The sequence below is a fragment of the Lagopus leucura genome, unplaced genomic scaffold, assembly GCF_019238085.1.
Source record: "Lagopus leucura isolate 7727_CA_CO unplaced genomic scaffold, USGS_WTPT01 Super-Scaffold_100027, whole genome shotgun sequence".
NCBI classification, from domain to species: Eukaryota; Metazoa; Chordata; class Aves; order Galliformes; family Phasianidae; genus Lagopus; species Lagopus leucura.
The window spans coordinates 6790101-6806331 of NW_024962278.1; the positions used below are offsets into that span (position 1 = coordinate 6790101).

A 16231-nucleotide genomic window follows, 5' to 3' on the forward strand; every position below is an offset into this window, starting at 1 on the left:
CGAGCTCCGGCCCTCTGGCAAGGGCTGTCTGGACTCCGAAGCCCCGAAGCGCGTGTGTGTGCGCTGGCTGCTGAGGCTTCCTGCCGAGCTCGGGTTTTGGGCACCGCTGAATTTGGCACCTTTAAATGCCCTTTTCTGTAAACAGAGCAGTACAAGGCAGCCTGTGGTGCTCATAGCCACCCAGCCCGGCGCCCCGTGCTCCCCAGGAGAAATGCTGGTGGTGGAAAGAGGGGGTGGAGAGCAGCAACATCGTGCAAAGGCATATGTGGTTAATATGGAAACTTTGGGTTTTGGCAGCTAGACTTAAAGGGTTTGTCTTATCTCGTTTTCCTGTCCCATCTGTGTAATAGTGGCCCTGGCTCCCACGGAGCTGCTGGTGACAGGCATCTGCATGAGCCCAATGAGGATGAAATCTTTCCTTGCATGGACAGAAAACAACTCCTCACAAGCTTCTGCTGATTGTGCTTGCTCAGCTGGAAAATGGGGTATGTGTTTAGGGAAGAAGCAGCAGGGAAAATAGCTGGTTAGGAAGAAGTCTGATGCAACAGAAAGGTCATGAGGCTTCTGTTTCTGACCAGCAGTGCTCTCCCAAGTGGTCGGACTGCAGCTTTGGCTGCTCTGCCTGTAGCTCAAATGCCACCTCCTTTGTCTTATCACGTTTGGGCCTGCCACAAGTATAAAGCTGCATTAATTTCAGGAAAGGAATGCACAGCAGTTTGCTTTACCTTGTGTGCTGGAGCGGGGAAGATTTTTGAGAAGGCAGAGGTTGAACAGAGATCACACTGTGAGTTACGTAGGAGAGAAGCTAATGAGTGGCCACCCAGAGGTTTGGGCAGGCATGTGGTTGGAATGGGGTGGCATGCACGTTGGGCAGCCCTTGGTGGCTGGGAGCTGGAATGCTTTGCTGGAGGCCGCCTCTCCGTGCAGAGCGTGGCGTTCACTGTGAAGTGAGATCTGCCTGCAGCCTTTGGGCTCAGCCCCCCCATCTCAGCTGCTCATCAGGCAAATGTGTTGGTATCGTGGAGTCATTTGAGTTGGAAGGAACCTTTAAAGGTCATCTAGTCCAGCTCCTCTGCAATGAACAGGATATTTCTCCACCATTGTTTACATTTCTCCAACAGCTCAATCTTATGGCTTCCTGGTCTTCCCAGCAGATCCAATTTGGGATGCTGGAGGGAAGTGAGTGAACATGAACACGCTCTGCAGTCTTCCCTATGGCCGCTGCTGCCTGAACAGCTCACGTTGTGATATTTGCTCAGTGGGCTTTGGGCTGATGCAGGTGGCACAGCTCTGTTCTGCTCCCACGCCAGGCTCCAGCCAGGGCTGACACATTGTGGGTGTGCTGGAGGGAAGTTCCCAGGGATGGGATCTGGAAGAGGAAGCAGCACAGACCAGCATCACCCCTGGGTATTGCTGTATTGCTGCTCTGTTCCCAAGCATGTCTACTGGCAGGAGTCATTTCCCATGGCTGGGTCGCACTGGTGAATGATGGATGCTTATTGATTGCTTGGTGGTGTTAATGCTCTGCTCTTGGTGTGCATGTGGAGTGTGGAGCTTTTGGTGCTCTTTGATATGGCCTGGGACCTGCTGACCCAACATAATGCCAGTTAGAGTCTGCGCTGCAATTATCAGAAATTGTGGGAAATGTTTTAGTAAAGTACTGTAAAGAGAATTACGGCTTCCAGGATGTACCACCTCCAAATCAGATGTAAAAAGCTATAAATATTAATCACCCACTAAGCAGAGAGGCCAGCAGTTCAGTGAGGAGACTGTGTTAATGGAGATCAGTGCTGTGGGATTGCTGGGGGCAGAGCTCTTGCTCTTCTCCAAATGGGAGGCGTCTCTGCTCCCCTCTTTTCCTATCCTTTCAGTTTTTAAAGCTTTGTAATCTCTCTTGAGTATATTCTTGGCAGCTCAGAAAACAAACAGTGAGTGCTTCTCTGGAACTGTTGGGGCCATCGTGACGTGGATGATGATTCTGGATCCCATAATTCTGGGGTGTCTCACCTGGTGCCTCACTAAGCGCAGGCTCTGGGAAGGTGCACATCCATCTGGTTCCTTTCTGAGTGCCTTGGAGCAGGCACCCAGAGCTACTTGTTGCTCCTGAAAACACAGCTTCTAATGACCTCAGACGTAGTTCTCAGTGCCCTTGGAAATATGCTTGAATTAGCACAGAAGTTACTGCAGGGAGCAGGGCCTGACCTGACCAAAGCACATTGTATCTGAAGACCAGGGTATTCCTTGTGCTGCCTTCTTGTCTTGGTCTTTGGCCCATCTGCTGCAGTCATCACGTGGTGTTATGGGGATATTGGTGACAAGCTCCCATCCTCTCATCACAAGTGACTACCCTGATTCTCTCTTAGTGAGCTTTTTTTTTTTTTTAAGTTTCCAGGCTTGATGACAAAATACAAAACTCATTACACTGAGGTTAAATAATGGCTTTTAGGGGTTAGATGCTTAGGGCCAAGCTTTCATTTGCTGGAGATGCTCAACAGACGGGGCACTGCAGTGTCACTGGGCATGATCGCTCAAGCCAGTGGGTGCATCAGGCAAGCATTGATGAAGTTCTACTTAGAGAATCAGCGTGTGCTCTGGCTGGAAACATCTCTAGTCCTAGGCACGGAAGCTTTTTGCCTGGTTCCTCTTGGAGACCTCACATTGCACTCAGTTCCCTGAACCTGCAGGGAGGATGAGAGCAGGAGGGCTGGGGGTGCTGGGGCAGGACGGGCTGGGTGTGCTTCCTGCCCGCGCCCGCTTCCCTTTCCATGCGAGAGCTATTCACAGCCACTGACATCTCCCTCTGTCTAATGTTTCCTGTGATTTCATAGGAAATTTCTCTTGCAGTGGCAGCTGCTGCCAATTTGTGTAGCCCTTTTCTCTGACCTCAGTTAATTCTTTTTTGTCATTGCTGAGCCGTGCTTAAAGTTTTCCATCAGGTTTTCACAATCTGGCCTCTGTGATGCCATTTCCTAGCACTGAGCAGGTCAGGATCACCCTGCCCAGTAATGCGTAAGAAGCATTTCAGTCTATCCCTTGCACTAGAAAGGCAGGAACTGGAGAGAAGCTGTGGTCATCAGGAATCTGCTTGGTTGTGCTTCCCATCAGCTGCAGTTTCTCCTTGAACATCGTTCAGCTTGCACCGCGTGGTCACAGTGAGCTGAGTGTTCTGGGACCGGTGTCTGTGGAAGGTCAAAGCGGTGGTGCAGCACCAGCAGTGAGGTGGGTTCTCTGGGCTCACCCTCTTCAGCTCAGCATCACCAGCACTTGGGGTCCAAGCTTGCTCCTTGTTGGTCCTTCTGTCTTCTGGGCTGCTGCTTCCATGTCCTGTTTCTTCCTAGGCAGTCTGTGGAGGTGAAGGGAAGGTGCCTCTTACTGCATGACAAAATGACCAAACACCAGCAGTCCCCAGGCTTCCAGATGTTCTCTCTTTTGCACGTCGTTTGGCAGAGGTTCCCCAAACACCGGGGTGCCAGGATGCTCTCGTCTGCAGGAACACATTTGTGAAGACTTTGGTTTGTGTCTCTCTGAGCATCCCAGTGGGTGCTGCTGTGACATTGGGCAGTGTCTGGGCCTGAGGCCCTTTCACTTTGTATTTTGGGATGATTGGGTCACATCCTGGGGGGCTGGAAGGAGGTAGATGAGAAGGTGTGAAGGAAGTATGAATGTCCCTGGCTGGAGCTGGTCACGACGGGGACAGTGGGGCACACAGCACAGCCGTCTGCCTGCTGCCTCCTTTTCCCTCAAGGAATGGGGCTGAGGGGAATTTGTGGGGGGTGAGAGCACATTTGGCTCAGGCCCATCTTTTCACCAGCTGCCTTTTCTCATTGGGAGGCAGTTGCTCTCACAAAGAGGCTCCTGTGACTGCTGCCCCTGCCCAACCGGATTGTGAAGACTTTTGTTGAACTTCCATTCTTTTTTTTTTTTTTTTTTTCTTCAAACTTTTTCCTTGGGACACTGTCAAAAGCTGACTGCTTTGCTCTGGATCATGGCTATGTCTGGTACAGCATGGATTAGGTCAGCTCTTCCTTGTGGGACCAAAGTGGAGGAATGTGGTTTAACTCTGAACCTCCATCTCGCAGCTAAAGCAAATCCTGACGATAAGAAAAGGGGGGAATTTCCCTCTACACACAACCACAGCTTGCACATTGTGTCCTGATCTTATGCAAGAGTGAAAGAGTTTGCTCTCCTTGTCTGAGTGTTTCATCACCACCATCCCGTGGTGTTAGATCATGTTGTTCAGTGACGTGCAGCATCCCCTTTATGAGCTGGCAAAGATTTGCTTTCTCTTCTGCAGTCCTGTTGTGAGCCACACAAGATGCAGTCCTCAGGAATAGAAAACCCATGCTTGGAGCTGGCACTGCAACTCAAAAACAGCAAATCCCACACCCCCACCAGTTGCCAGGCACTGCTTCAAGAGTCATTTCATGCCCCTTCTTCTGCACCGTTATCAGGGAATGCATTCCACCTTGACAGACATTTTTCCTTCCACCAGACAGTCCTTACCAGCTACCAATTCTTCATCTTGTTGTTTGCAGACTCCTCTGGATCTGTCTGGAACTGGGAAGCACCCTCACAGCCCTGCTCCTCCAGTAACCATCCATCCCTCCAGCATTGCGCTGTGTGCATGAGCAGCTCCAGCTTGGGCAAAGCCCATCCTGAATGTTCTGCTTCCTGGGAACAGTGCTGAGTGTATACGTTGTCCCTCCCCTAGGATTGCCAGCAGCCTGCAGCTCTGATAAATGATTCAATTAGGATGTTATCTTATGGGTTTCCTCTTAATGAAGAAGCTGCCTGGCAGTGTGCTAGCTGGTGCTGCAAGCAGCTGGGGAAGGGCTCCTTGTTCTCCCTGGGTGCCCATTTTACCTCCTGCCCTGTTAATGGGCCACTCGGCCACAGGCAGGCGTGGGAATGTGAAGCCCCAGGAATGTGGCTGCACAGGCAGTTCTGAGTAAATAGGGAAACCAGTGAACTGATAAGATAGGGCAAATTGGTGTGGGGTAATAAATGGGGAACAACAGCTCTGTGCCCTGATGTGCTGTCAGGAGGAGCCTGGAGGTGCTCTGCTGGGACACCCGTGCCGTGGTGCTGGCACAGGGAGCTGGCACGGGCACCAGTGTGAGCACCATCCAGCCCAGCCATCACTGCTGGTGTACCAGTGAGAAGTGCCGTGCGAGAGTTCAACTTTCTGCCTACCAAAAACACACCGAAGTGCTTTGAGCTGCACCCGCTCTAGTTTTTTGTTTTGAAGATTTTGTCTCCAGTACTTTTAAATAGTCTCAGAGGGGGAGAAACAATAAGGTTATTGTTTTTGTCCTTCATTTTTCTTCCCGATGTGACTGACTGCATTGCTGGGAGCAAGACTGCTTCGTGGCCCTGCACTGTTCTGCTCCACACGGGTAGCTGTGCTCCTAAGGGCTCTGCAGCTGCTTGCTGCTCCTCTGCCCCATTTCCTTCTCCCCCCTGAATCTTGGCTGGCTGAGAGAGTTTTCTCTTCTGGGAATGCGATGTGATCACTGTTATTTGCAGCTTGGATGGAAACCCTGCCTGCTGACATGATTTGTGGGAGTCTCCCCATGCTGACTGCCTGTGTTCCAAAATTCCTTGTCTGCTTGGAGTGTGTTTCCCTGCTGGGGCTGGGGAGGAGGGTTTTCTGCAGAGTGAGCTGCCTGGCCCTCCTGCTGCTTACCTCGCCTTCTGCAGCTCATTTTCTGGTGTGTCTGTATGTCCCCCCCCCAGCACCTGTGGCGCTGCTGTGCTTTTACCCACCTTCTGTCCTTTTTCCAGGACTCCTGGGTGAGAGTGGTGGAATAATGTGCGCTGTAGTCCCTGTCCTGCAAAATCAGCTGAGACGGGATGAGCCAGAAATGGTCCAGGGAGCTTTGAAACACAGAGACCTGCAGCTGGGTTCCTCCAGGACTCCAGCATCACCTCAGCCCTGAAGCCAGTTTTTTTTCACTGCTGTTACATCTCCCTGCTGCAGTTTTGTGTGCTGCTACTGTGGAAGGACTCTCAGCTCGTGACCAAGGCTGAATTTCTGCAGACATGTGCTCTTGTATCACTAACACAAGCTGCCTGCCGTGGTTAGAGCAGGCTCTGGGGCTGTTTTCTTTGGAGTGGGCTTCAAGCTGTTCCTTAGCCACAGGCTGATGTCTAGCAAAACTGATGAACCAGCATGTGCTGCTGCCTTCCATGAAGCCGCTCAATATGGCAGCCAGGCTGGGTGGGATGGGATGAGGGGTACCGACCTCTCTGTCATGCTTCTTCCTCATCATCCTCTTCCTCCTTTGCTGCAGGATCTCACAATATCTTTTCTTTCCTTCTTGCAAAGGCAGAGCAGAGCATGAGGGGAGCCCCAGGCTTTGGGCAGCCACCGTGAGAGGCATTTTAGTCAAGAAGCAGCAGGAAATGGGGAACTAACGTGCTAGAGTTCTGGTGTTTGGTGGGATCACGTGGGTGGGAGCAGCTCTGGCCAAAGTCACTGTCCAGGCACGTGTGCATGGGGAAGCTGCGGCCTGCACGTCCTGCCTTGGAGGCTCTTGGTGTTCAGATCCTCAGCTTGCACTCAGAAACGAGAGGAGGGGAACTCTTCCAGTGATTCAGGAATCGCACTGCTAACAGCAATCAGATGTCAGCATTTGTGACTTGTTTTGTTTTGCTCGTCCTGCACCAGTCACAAGCTCTGAGGAACTGATCCAAACAGGAAGATCAGGGTTAGGGCGGTCAGACCCCGTGTGGCACAGAGTTGGGGCTCACAGGGTGACGGGGCTGTTGGGACATCCTTTGTTTTGAGGGTTGGTGGAAGAACGGGAGTTGACTGCGTGCCCGGGGAGCTCTTTGCTGTAAGCTCACTGAAGTTTATAGTGGAAAGAAGCTGTAAGCACAGCACAGTGTCATCCTGGTTTGGAGATGGTTTCTTTTCATTTTGAAGAGAATATTTGACAGCTTTTTTTGGTTTTCCTGTTATGTTTGGGGACTTTTTTTTTTTTTTTTTTTTTTTTTTTTAATCACAGTGTAGGAAAAGCACCTCCTTCCTTCTGCCTCTTCTTCACCAAACCTTGAGAATTTTATCCTGGTGCATTTGAGATCCAAGAAATAAAGTATTCAGGTTTTGCATGTGCCAGAGCTGAGGTGCTGTACAGACAAAAGGGGCTCAGTTGCATTGTTACAGTACTTTATACAAGCTTGTGATCCGTAGCGGAAGAACCATGAGCTAGGAGCAGATGCCCCCTCTAAGCGTGGAAAAATAGGTGCTGAAGGTCAAGATCCATGAAAACCAGGGAGCCAGGCAGGAGGACCTGCCCCATGGTGCTGAGACCCCCATGCCTGGCCCATATGGGCATGGGGAAGGGTTTCCCAATGTTTTGTGCCCAAGCAGCAGGTACAAGGGAGCATAGCTTGTCAGTCTGTCTGCCCAGTGCTGCACTCCCTCCTGGGCTGCCCACAGATGTTTCTCGTGGGGGTGCCATGGGATGGATGATTGTCTCCCTCGTTGTGTTGTTTCCTCTCTGCTTTAAATATTAATTGTGCCAAAGGAGAATAAGTGTATTGGCTTCATAGATGCTTAGGGCAGTTCCTGGGCAGATTGTCTATAGTGCTTCCATAGGTGTTTAGATGTTTATGTGGAATGCAGTAGGTTCAACAGAAGAGGATAAAACCAACTTTGGGTACTCTGGGAACCAGGGTGCTCTGCAGGTGATGGGAGAGAGTGCTCAGATCCGTGCTCCAGAGAAAGCAAGGGAGAACTTGTATCTCCATCCCATTCCTTCCGAAGCGGAGAGTAGCGGAACTGCAGGATGGATGGATCAACATAAGATCATTAAAATTGGGAAAGACCTCTAAGACAATCTAATCAAACCACCAGCCCATCCCCACCATGCCCACTCACCCACGTCCTTCAGTGCCACATCTCCTCATTTCTTGAGCACTTCCAGGAACAGTGATTCAACCTCCTTCCTAGGCAGCCCATTCCAACGCATTACCACTCTTTCTGAGAAGAAATTTTTCCTAACATCCAGTCTGTTAAGTGCAAAATCCAATCCAAATGGTGTTTTCCAGCAAGGGAAGTGCTGCAGATGTAGATCCTGCTGGGTGTTCAAGCTCTATGGCAACAGCAGGGGTGTTGTGTGCATGCCCTTGAAGCACCAGTGCAAATGCCAAATGGACACCAACAAGAGTGGGAATTGTCTGTCACCTCCTTTTGCTGATTGAGCTTACTGAGTGCCTTCTCTGTGCAGTTGCACTCAATCAGGAAATTATTTGTTCAGTGCTGAGATTCTCTTAAACCAATCTCTAAAAATTGTGTAGCACAAAGTGTTCTCCAAAGTTGACGTATTACTTTATGGTCTTTTGGGCAAACAGGAGTTTGTGCTCTGATTCCAAGCCAGCCATAGCCCAGGAGCTCTGTCAGTGCTGTGCTATGCTTGAGTTAATAAGCTTAAAATACACCTATTTTGAGGAGCTTCTCAGGCCAAATGGCTGAGATCCGTTGGTATGACAGTAGTTGCAGAAGTGCATGTGTAGTCACCCATGCTGAGCCAAACTATGGTGCTGAGTGCAGCAGTGGTAAGAAGTGACTTGAAAATAGAGATAGTGGTAAAGTCTTGTGCATCACCCTGGCTGATTGTGTTTTGTACAGTGTCTCATGATACTTGTTTTGGAGAACAGTCGTAACCTCCTTCTATGGAGCAAGGCTTTGAACTGTGTGCAAATTACTGACTTTAATCACCTTTCTTGCATTTCTTTTTTAGATGCAAATGCTGGACAAGTTTCCGATGGAAGGAGGGCAGAAGGATCCCAAACAAAGGATCATCCCCTTCCTGCCAGGTAAGAGAGTACATTCCTGCAAAAATCATGCTGGGTTTGGCATGGCTGTGAGCATTGTCTCAGCACTGTGCCCATTACAACAAACAAACAAACCTGTGTGTGCAGTGGGTGTTAAACCCCTTCCCTCTCTCTCCAGCAAGGATTATTGGGTGACATCAGCCTCTTGCACAGCTTCTGCTAGGAGCAGCCCCACAGCAGTTTGCAGGAGGGGCTGAGTGCAGTGTGAGGCTCCCCAGGAACCACTCATTTGCTGAATTTCCTGTCCCCTCTAATTTGAAGGGCTATCTGGAGGGGATGAAATGACAATTGAATTCTACACATTAAATCAAACTGGTTGACAGCCTCAGCTTCCTCCCATGATGTTTGGGGTTGCTGAAAGAAAGGATTTCTGTGGCGTGACACGTGCCCTACAGCCCAATGTGCTGCTGAGGATTTGTGTGTCCAAGTAACAGATGCAATGGCCCATTTCAGACTTTGTGGTGCAGGGGATTGCTTGTGGCTGCCCTTTGAGGCTGATGTTATGGGGGGAAAAAAGAGCCCTAATGTGCCATGCAAAAATATCCGAATTGAGGGCATCCTGGGAGTCTTTTGTGCACCCATAACTAATGGGTTTGACCACAAACTTGTCCTTCCCCCTTCCACAAGTAGCTGATGGGCATATTTAGAAATGTCACGGTACCATAATCACTTCCAGTGACTGTCAAGCTCATTTAATGTAGCCCTTTGTACTGTGTTCTGCCTCCTGGCTTTTCAAGAAACACAAAGGCATTCAGTGGGGTTTAGTTTTCTCTGACTGGCACAGAGAAAATCATTTACAGGCTACTCTGAGTAAGGGAATCTTGTCTGGATTTCCCATAGGGAGATTACTGATTCTAGCTTGTCCTTGAGCTGTAACATCAGCAGAGCACACCTGACATGGAAGAGCCCTTGCTGCACTGCCACTTCTGCCAGCAAACTAAACTGCCAAAGGGCCTAACTTGCAAAAATTGGACATAATGTTTGGCTAAGCTGTACTTACAAATTCTCACCAAAATACTGCTATTTTTGGATGGTAGAATTGGGCTCAGGAGGCCTGATTGGAGCCCTGCTTTTCACAGCATGCTCATCAATATTTGTTTCTTCTTCTTTGTGTTGAAGTAGTTTTCCTTTGCTGAGAGGCTGTGGTTTCCGTTGGAGGAAGAAGGGTGTTGAAGTTGCTGGAAGAGTAAAGCCTGAGTGTTGTGTGATAAAGAAATTGGGGAAGTTAAGATGGCCATGCTCTGTAGGAGCTTGTATGCTTCTTCTGTGGAGGTGTTTGCCCTTTTGCTCTAGTCCCCTTTTTGCAACAGGATTAAGTAATACAGCTTCCCTGTTTGGAGCATTGGTGAGTTTTGTTGCTTGTAGCAGAGCCAGGACTTCACCTGTCTGTACAAGGGGTGCTGCCCTCTGAGTGAGCTTGCTGCACAGCCCTGGGTCTCTTTTTCTGCAGAATGCTGCTCTCATGTGCTCAGACTTGGAGGTTTTTGTTCAGCTTCTGGGAGTACTGTAGTTTTCTTCCAGCCCCATTTTGAGCAACGTTTTTAGCATCTGAATTTCATTACAAGTGGAGATTTGGCTCCAGAGGCTTACTAAAAGTGTGCTGCTGCCTGGGAGATGGTTGTAGAGCAATGTTAGACACTGCGGCCACTGAAGTCTCCAGTGTCTCCTGTGACGCTGCGTTCATGCAGCTCTGGCTTTCCTGGCAAAGCCCTCAACCTCCCAAACTCAGGGTCACCCCACGATATGAGGAGGTGCCATCTGGGTTTGTTCATCAGGCTGCTTTCCTGGAATGGGAAGGGATCTCCGTGACTGCTCTGTAGTTACAACATCCAGCTCAGAGGAACTCTGTTTGCACTGTGTCACTTTGTTTCATAGCGCTGTTGGTTTCGAGGATTTGCTTCTTGGAAATTTCTAGATACTTTGGGACTTTTGAAGTGTATCAGAAAACACTTTTGTAAGTGCCAAGTCCTTCAGCCCACTCAGCTCTTCGGAAACAAAGCCATAAGCTAGGTTCTCCGAAGTGGAGTGGAATCAATTGCAGTGTTTGAGGAGTTCGGGGCCAGGATTGTCCCTTCCCAGATGTAAGCACCACACTCCTCCATGGCATAGCTTGGTTGGGTTGAGTTCAGCCTCTCTGCAGCTGCAGCACTGTGCCTGGAAAGCCTCTGCTGCCTTATAGGGGAATCTGAAGTGGACTCTTGGCTACTTCTGCTGGCTTTGAGTCACTGGCACAGCCTGCCCAGCATCGTGTGGTGCTGAGGATGGCCCTTTGAAACAGTGCTGGCTGCACCCAGCCCGTGCATGGGATCGCCTGTGGTCCATGGGGCAGAGCCAGGAGCCGCTGGTGGGAATGAAGGAATGAAGGCCCCAGGGGATGCTGTGGCTGCAGGATCTGTCCCCGCCTGCAGGACTTCCCGCTAAGGGTTACGTGTTTGCTGGCTGGGGAGAAGGTGGGATGGAGACCCCAGGAAAGAATGAACTAAGAAAACAAATGAGCTCAGTTGGGCCAGTTGTGTAAGGGCTGCGCCAGATCTTTCAGGAAACAGCTTTTATAAGGAGAGCAGAGTCTTCCAAACACCGTACAGCCCAAGTGGCCTGGAGCTGATCCTGGCCAGCTTGCTTTGCTGGAAACGTGAATCAGGCAAGGAGGGTTTGCCTGAGGCTGAGCTCACTTTGGCTGTAAAATTGCTTTTCAGGAAGCTTTAGCTACAGACAATAGCAAACTCCCAAGAGAGAAGGAGAAGAAGGAGGATTTGGAGGGATCATTTTAAAAAGCAGAGGGATGCCTCCTTTCTACTGTCTTCCCAGCCTACTAACCTCCTTGGCACAGGTGTCACTGCTACCCACATCTTTCAGGGCTTTTCTCCCAGGACAGCTGTGAGGTTTTTAACAGCTCCCCATAAAAGCCTTATGAAGGAGATGGAAGACATCTCATCCCTTGTCCAGCTATGATACCTGACTTTCCTCAGTCCCACTGCATCTGCTCAGAGCTGTGGGGGGGCGAATATCTTAACCGCTGTTTTCTGTTCTAGCTAGATGGGCGTTTCTGCCATTGCACTGTTGTGTGGACAATCCCAGGCTGATTTGCAGCCCGAAATCTGCATAGCTGTCTTTTCTATAGGGTTTCAGTTGATCCTGCTGATCTGCAGTGTTATCCAAAACAGAATCCAGTGGGGAAGCAGTTGCTCTGCTTCTCACCTTTGAGCTGTGTTTAGCAAACTGTCTTGTGCTTTAGTAGCGGCGTTGGACTCAATGATCTTTTGAGGTTCCCTGCAATTCTATGATTCTGCGTTTTTCCCCTTTACATGGCTCTGCAGACCCTAAGGTTCAATGCCTTTGGAAGCAGGTTGATTCAAGGAACTCTTGCATCTCTTGGTAGGCTCCTATATTGATGGTTTGCAGTAGTGCTTTCAAGAAGATTTTGAGGCATCTTTCTATGCAGTTCCACTCTCTTTCTCATGGAGAATAGCTGCTGAGTCTGATGGAATAGCCGGAATTCACAAGGAGGGGGCTGCCTTTCCTCCTCCTTTTTGTTCCTTTCAACCATTTTTCTTATCAGAGATCTTTTTCTTTTTTTTTTTTTCTTCACTGGAAGGATAATGAGGCCTTTGCTGTCCTGCAAGTAGCAGAGAGCATGAAAGCCGAAAGACTGAGGTTTGCTGCAGAGCTGGGTGGGGAAGAAAAAGCACCATCAAGCTGATCCAGTAGTGCCCTGAAGAGCTTTACTGTTTTAGTGCGGACCAAAATCCTTCTTCGTGTACCCACAGGAGCCTCTGGTGCTCCTCCCTCTCTTTTCTGCCACAGATGTGTCATCTCTTCAGATCTATTCTTCTGGCCATCTCACCACACTGCTGAGGCTTTGCCAAACAGATGCTAAGTACAGGGCTCTTGGAAATGCTGTCTCCCACACCTGCTTCCCCATCCATCCTAGGAATAGCCCACGTCGCTGCCTGCTCCATGGGCTGGGACTAATTATGTGTACATTTGGGGCTGCCTTTTTTTACCTCCTTTTTTTTTTTTTCTTCGAAGTGAATTTGGAACTTGTGCCAGGGAAAATCTGGATGTGATTTGAAAGGTGCAGAGACGTGAATTCTTTCCGAAGCAGTGGGGCGGGGGGAGTCCTTCAGGGCAAAGTGAAAAGGCACAGACGTTTTTCCAGTCTCCAAATCTCTGGCTTCTCTCGTGGCTGTGATCAGCAGGGCGAAGGCTTTAAGGTTCCCCGCCCCTCCAGCTTGCTTGAGATCCAGTAATAGCCTGTGGCTTAACAAGATCCTCAACTATTTGCTACGAAATTCTTCTGCATCCTTTTCTTCTGCTCCTTGCTTCTGCCTCCTTTGCCTGAAGAATTCCCATGAACGGGAGTAATTAGCACAGCTCTTCTTCCCTACCTGTTTGCTTAGAGAGATGGATCCCTCCTGTGGGCTGCCTGCTCTGTCTCGTACCATGTGGAGACCCACATCCTTATCAACCCTTTGCCCAGCTGTGCTCTGACACTGTGCAGTCCCTGCTGAATCATCACTCCCCAGCCCTCTCCTGAGCTCCTGCAGCGCCCTTTGCTCTCAGTCCACCAGATAAAGTGATTTTGATTATCCACAAAGAGTTGTGGGCTTTTTTGCCAGTCCTAGGAGAGCAGAAACTTTCTGACTCCAGAGGGTTTTTGTGAGCAGAGCTCGTGTCCTCCCAGCATCCTCCTGCTCCTGTCCAGCTGGGTACAGAATGGCCCAACAGTGTTCTTTCTGCTGTCAAAGTGCTCAGCCCAGTGATGTGCAGCTTAAATGCAGAGGGGCAACCTCTGCTCCTCTGAGTTTCCTGCTGAGTGGGGAGTAAGAGGCAGCGGGTTGTCCCCTTGTGTCCTGGCTGCCCTGTGCCATCGAAGCACTCTTGTAATGGGGTTTTGTGGGGAAAGGGAGTGCTGAGATTGCAGGAAGGGAAAACCTTCAGGAGGGGTTTGACAGAAACCGTGCCAGCAGCATGGCTGTTTTTCCAGGAAAAGTCCATAGGGTGACACACAGCGTGGGACAAAGCATGAAGATGCTCACTTACAAATCTGTTAACTTGGATATGGCATGAGACAAGCAGAAACCAGATTCAAGCTATAAACTGGTTAGAAGTGAAGATACCTCTCCCACCTTTTTGTGCATCATCTTTTGTTGTCCTGTACTTGTCCCTTCATCTCTGGGCGCGTGTATGGCTCTCTTTGGGCAGCCAGCCAGCAGCTTACAGTAACTGAGGACAGTGACATTTGGAAACTGCCATGTAATTGGTAACAGAAGACGTTATCTGCTGTGTTCAGCTCTTCCCTTTGCTGCCCTGTCTCCAGCTACCAGTACTGCTAGGTGGAAATGGACAGGCACATCACTAGGCTGTGTTGTGGGAATGCATGAGGCTGACAGGGATGCATTGGATGGATTTGCTGCCTGTCCATCATGTTGGGTGAATTCCTGACAGTGGGTGCCTCTGGCTATGGTAGGTGGAAACGAGTGGCAGTGCTGGAGGGGCAGGAATGTCCCTGCAGAAAAGGGGAAGAAAGGAGGAGCACACCTACACAGAGCTGTGTAGCCAGGGAGCATCATGTCCCAGGAGGCCATGAGCTGTGCTCACTGATGGAGTCTGAAAGCAGCATCAAGGCTCTCAGTGGTTTTCCAGGCTTCCCTCCCAGCAAGGCAAAGAACCATATTGGCTCCCTCCTGTCTACAGAGAGCCTGGGGCAGGGAAAGAGGAAATGGAAGACTGGAACAAAGTGAGCATCAGAGCTGATCAGATTGTATCAGCAGGTCAGAACAGGAGGGAGAAGAGGTCAGGCACAGCAAGGGGAAAGAGCAGGAGGAGTGCCTGCAGCTGACATCAGGTACACTTGGTAGTTTTCCCCTTTGGTGAATCCCCTGCCCAGGGCTGCCCCTCGTGGGGGTATCTGTGGGGACAGGGGGCAGCTGGGGATGCTGTGATGGAGGTCCCTCATTTGTCCCAGCTGTTTCTATGTTACGCACAAAGCACCGAGTAGGTGCTGGAAAGCCTGGCATAAAAAGCTGAGTACTTTCAGTCTTTTTATGGTGAAGTTTGATTTTGTCTTTGATGTCTTATTGATGTAAATATTTATGGTGTCTTCCTTCTTTCTAAATGAAACTAATCCTTGTTACCTCAGAGCAATCCTATAATAATAAACCATTCTGCACCTCTCAGTCCTCCTCAACAGCTGCAAAGAGCCAGTAAGTGTGTAAATGTGGTGCCAGGTGTAGATGGAGACGGAGGCAGGGAACATTCTCCCACTTCTACACTGAAAATCGGTGAAAAGAGACTTCATTTGCTTTGATTTCTAAGGAGTTGCTTATATTTCAGCTTTCCTTAGAATTTGATTCCTTCTAACTGTAAAGTGTGCATTGCGCCAGTCAGATTCCTCCAGTCAGAATACTAATTAAGAATAATAATGCTGCCAGGTTACTCTTGGAGAACATATGCTTGCAAGACACCTAACTTCTGCTGTGAAGCAAATACATATCAAGGAAGGCAGGTGTGATGCTTCAGAGCAGCTACAGTGATAGTAAGGTAATGTAGCACTTCACAAATGTATTCACTGGGATAAAGTGAAGTGTATATGAAACTGAAGAAAGAACACTTCCTAAATTGTCAACTTGCTCGACATATTCCCAGGTGATAAAAATCTGCTCACAGCTTTGTGTGCATGAAGGGCATTGCATTTTACTGCACTTTCTCCTGCGGTGACCTTTCTTGTGCAAACGAGGGGAGAGTCCTTGCTCTGTTTGTGCGTGCATTAACACTAAATGCAGGTAAGTAGGAAAATGGAATAATTTCTAAGTGCTGGAGATGTGGCAGGATTGAAGAGGTGGTGGAGATTGCTGCAGCAGTGAGCTGTGCAGAATTGCCTTCCTTTGCCTTGTCCCACCTATACTTTTTGTGCTGGGGCTGAGGGCAGGAGCTGTGGCAAGGAGGGATGCAGATAGGACATGAATAATGCCATGCACTTCTCTTGCACTGTATGGTCTTCAGCCACATGAAAGGCCCCAGTGGCAGCACTCTTATTCTCATTTTGAGGTAGGGCCTATAGAAAGTGTACCCAGGAAAACGCTGCATCTCATTGACCCAGGAGGGAAGTAATTTCCTGCTCTCTCTTGCTTTTCAAGTAAAGGATTTAGACAGCTGTATTTGGCAGCACTGGAGGGCCTATAATTATGTTAATTAGGCATTTTGATGGGAAAACAGCTTTCTGTTAGAAAATAAACTTCATTGTTGAAGAATACTAGATCTAGAGCCAGTCAAGCGATGAGCTGGCTTTCCTGCTGTTTCATATGCTCTGTGCCTGGGCTAATTTAAGATCACTTCAGTTGTTGTGATGTGTTTATTCCCTCGTAACTATATTCTTTTTATTATTATT

The 16231-nt window shown here is 49.3% G+C and overlaps 1 protein-coding gene across 6 annotated transcripts in view; it reads left to right on the top strand.

Annotated features, from left to right (window-relative positions):
• SH3PXD2B (SH3 and PX domains 2B) overlaps positions 1 to 16231 on the top strand; it is a 65716-nt gene that overhangs the window by 20097 nt on the left and 29388 nt on the right. For all 6 annotated transcript variants that reach the window (XM_042880609.1, XM_042880611.1, XM_042880610.1 and 3 more), the window contains one exon: positions 8748 to 8823. In XM_042880609.1, coding sequence (XP_042736543.1) covers positions 8748 to 8823 — 76 coding nt within the window. The remainder of the gene's footprint in view (positions 1 to 8747; positions 8824 to 16231) is intronic.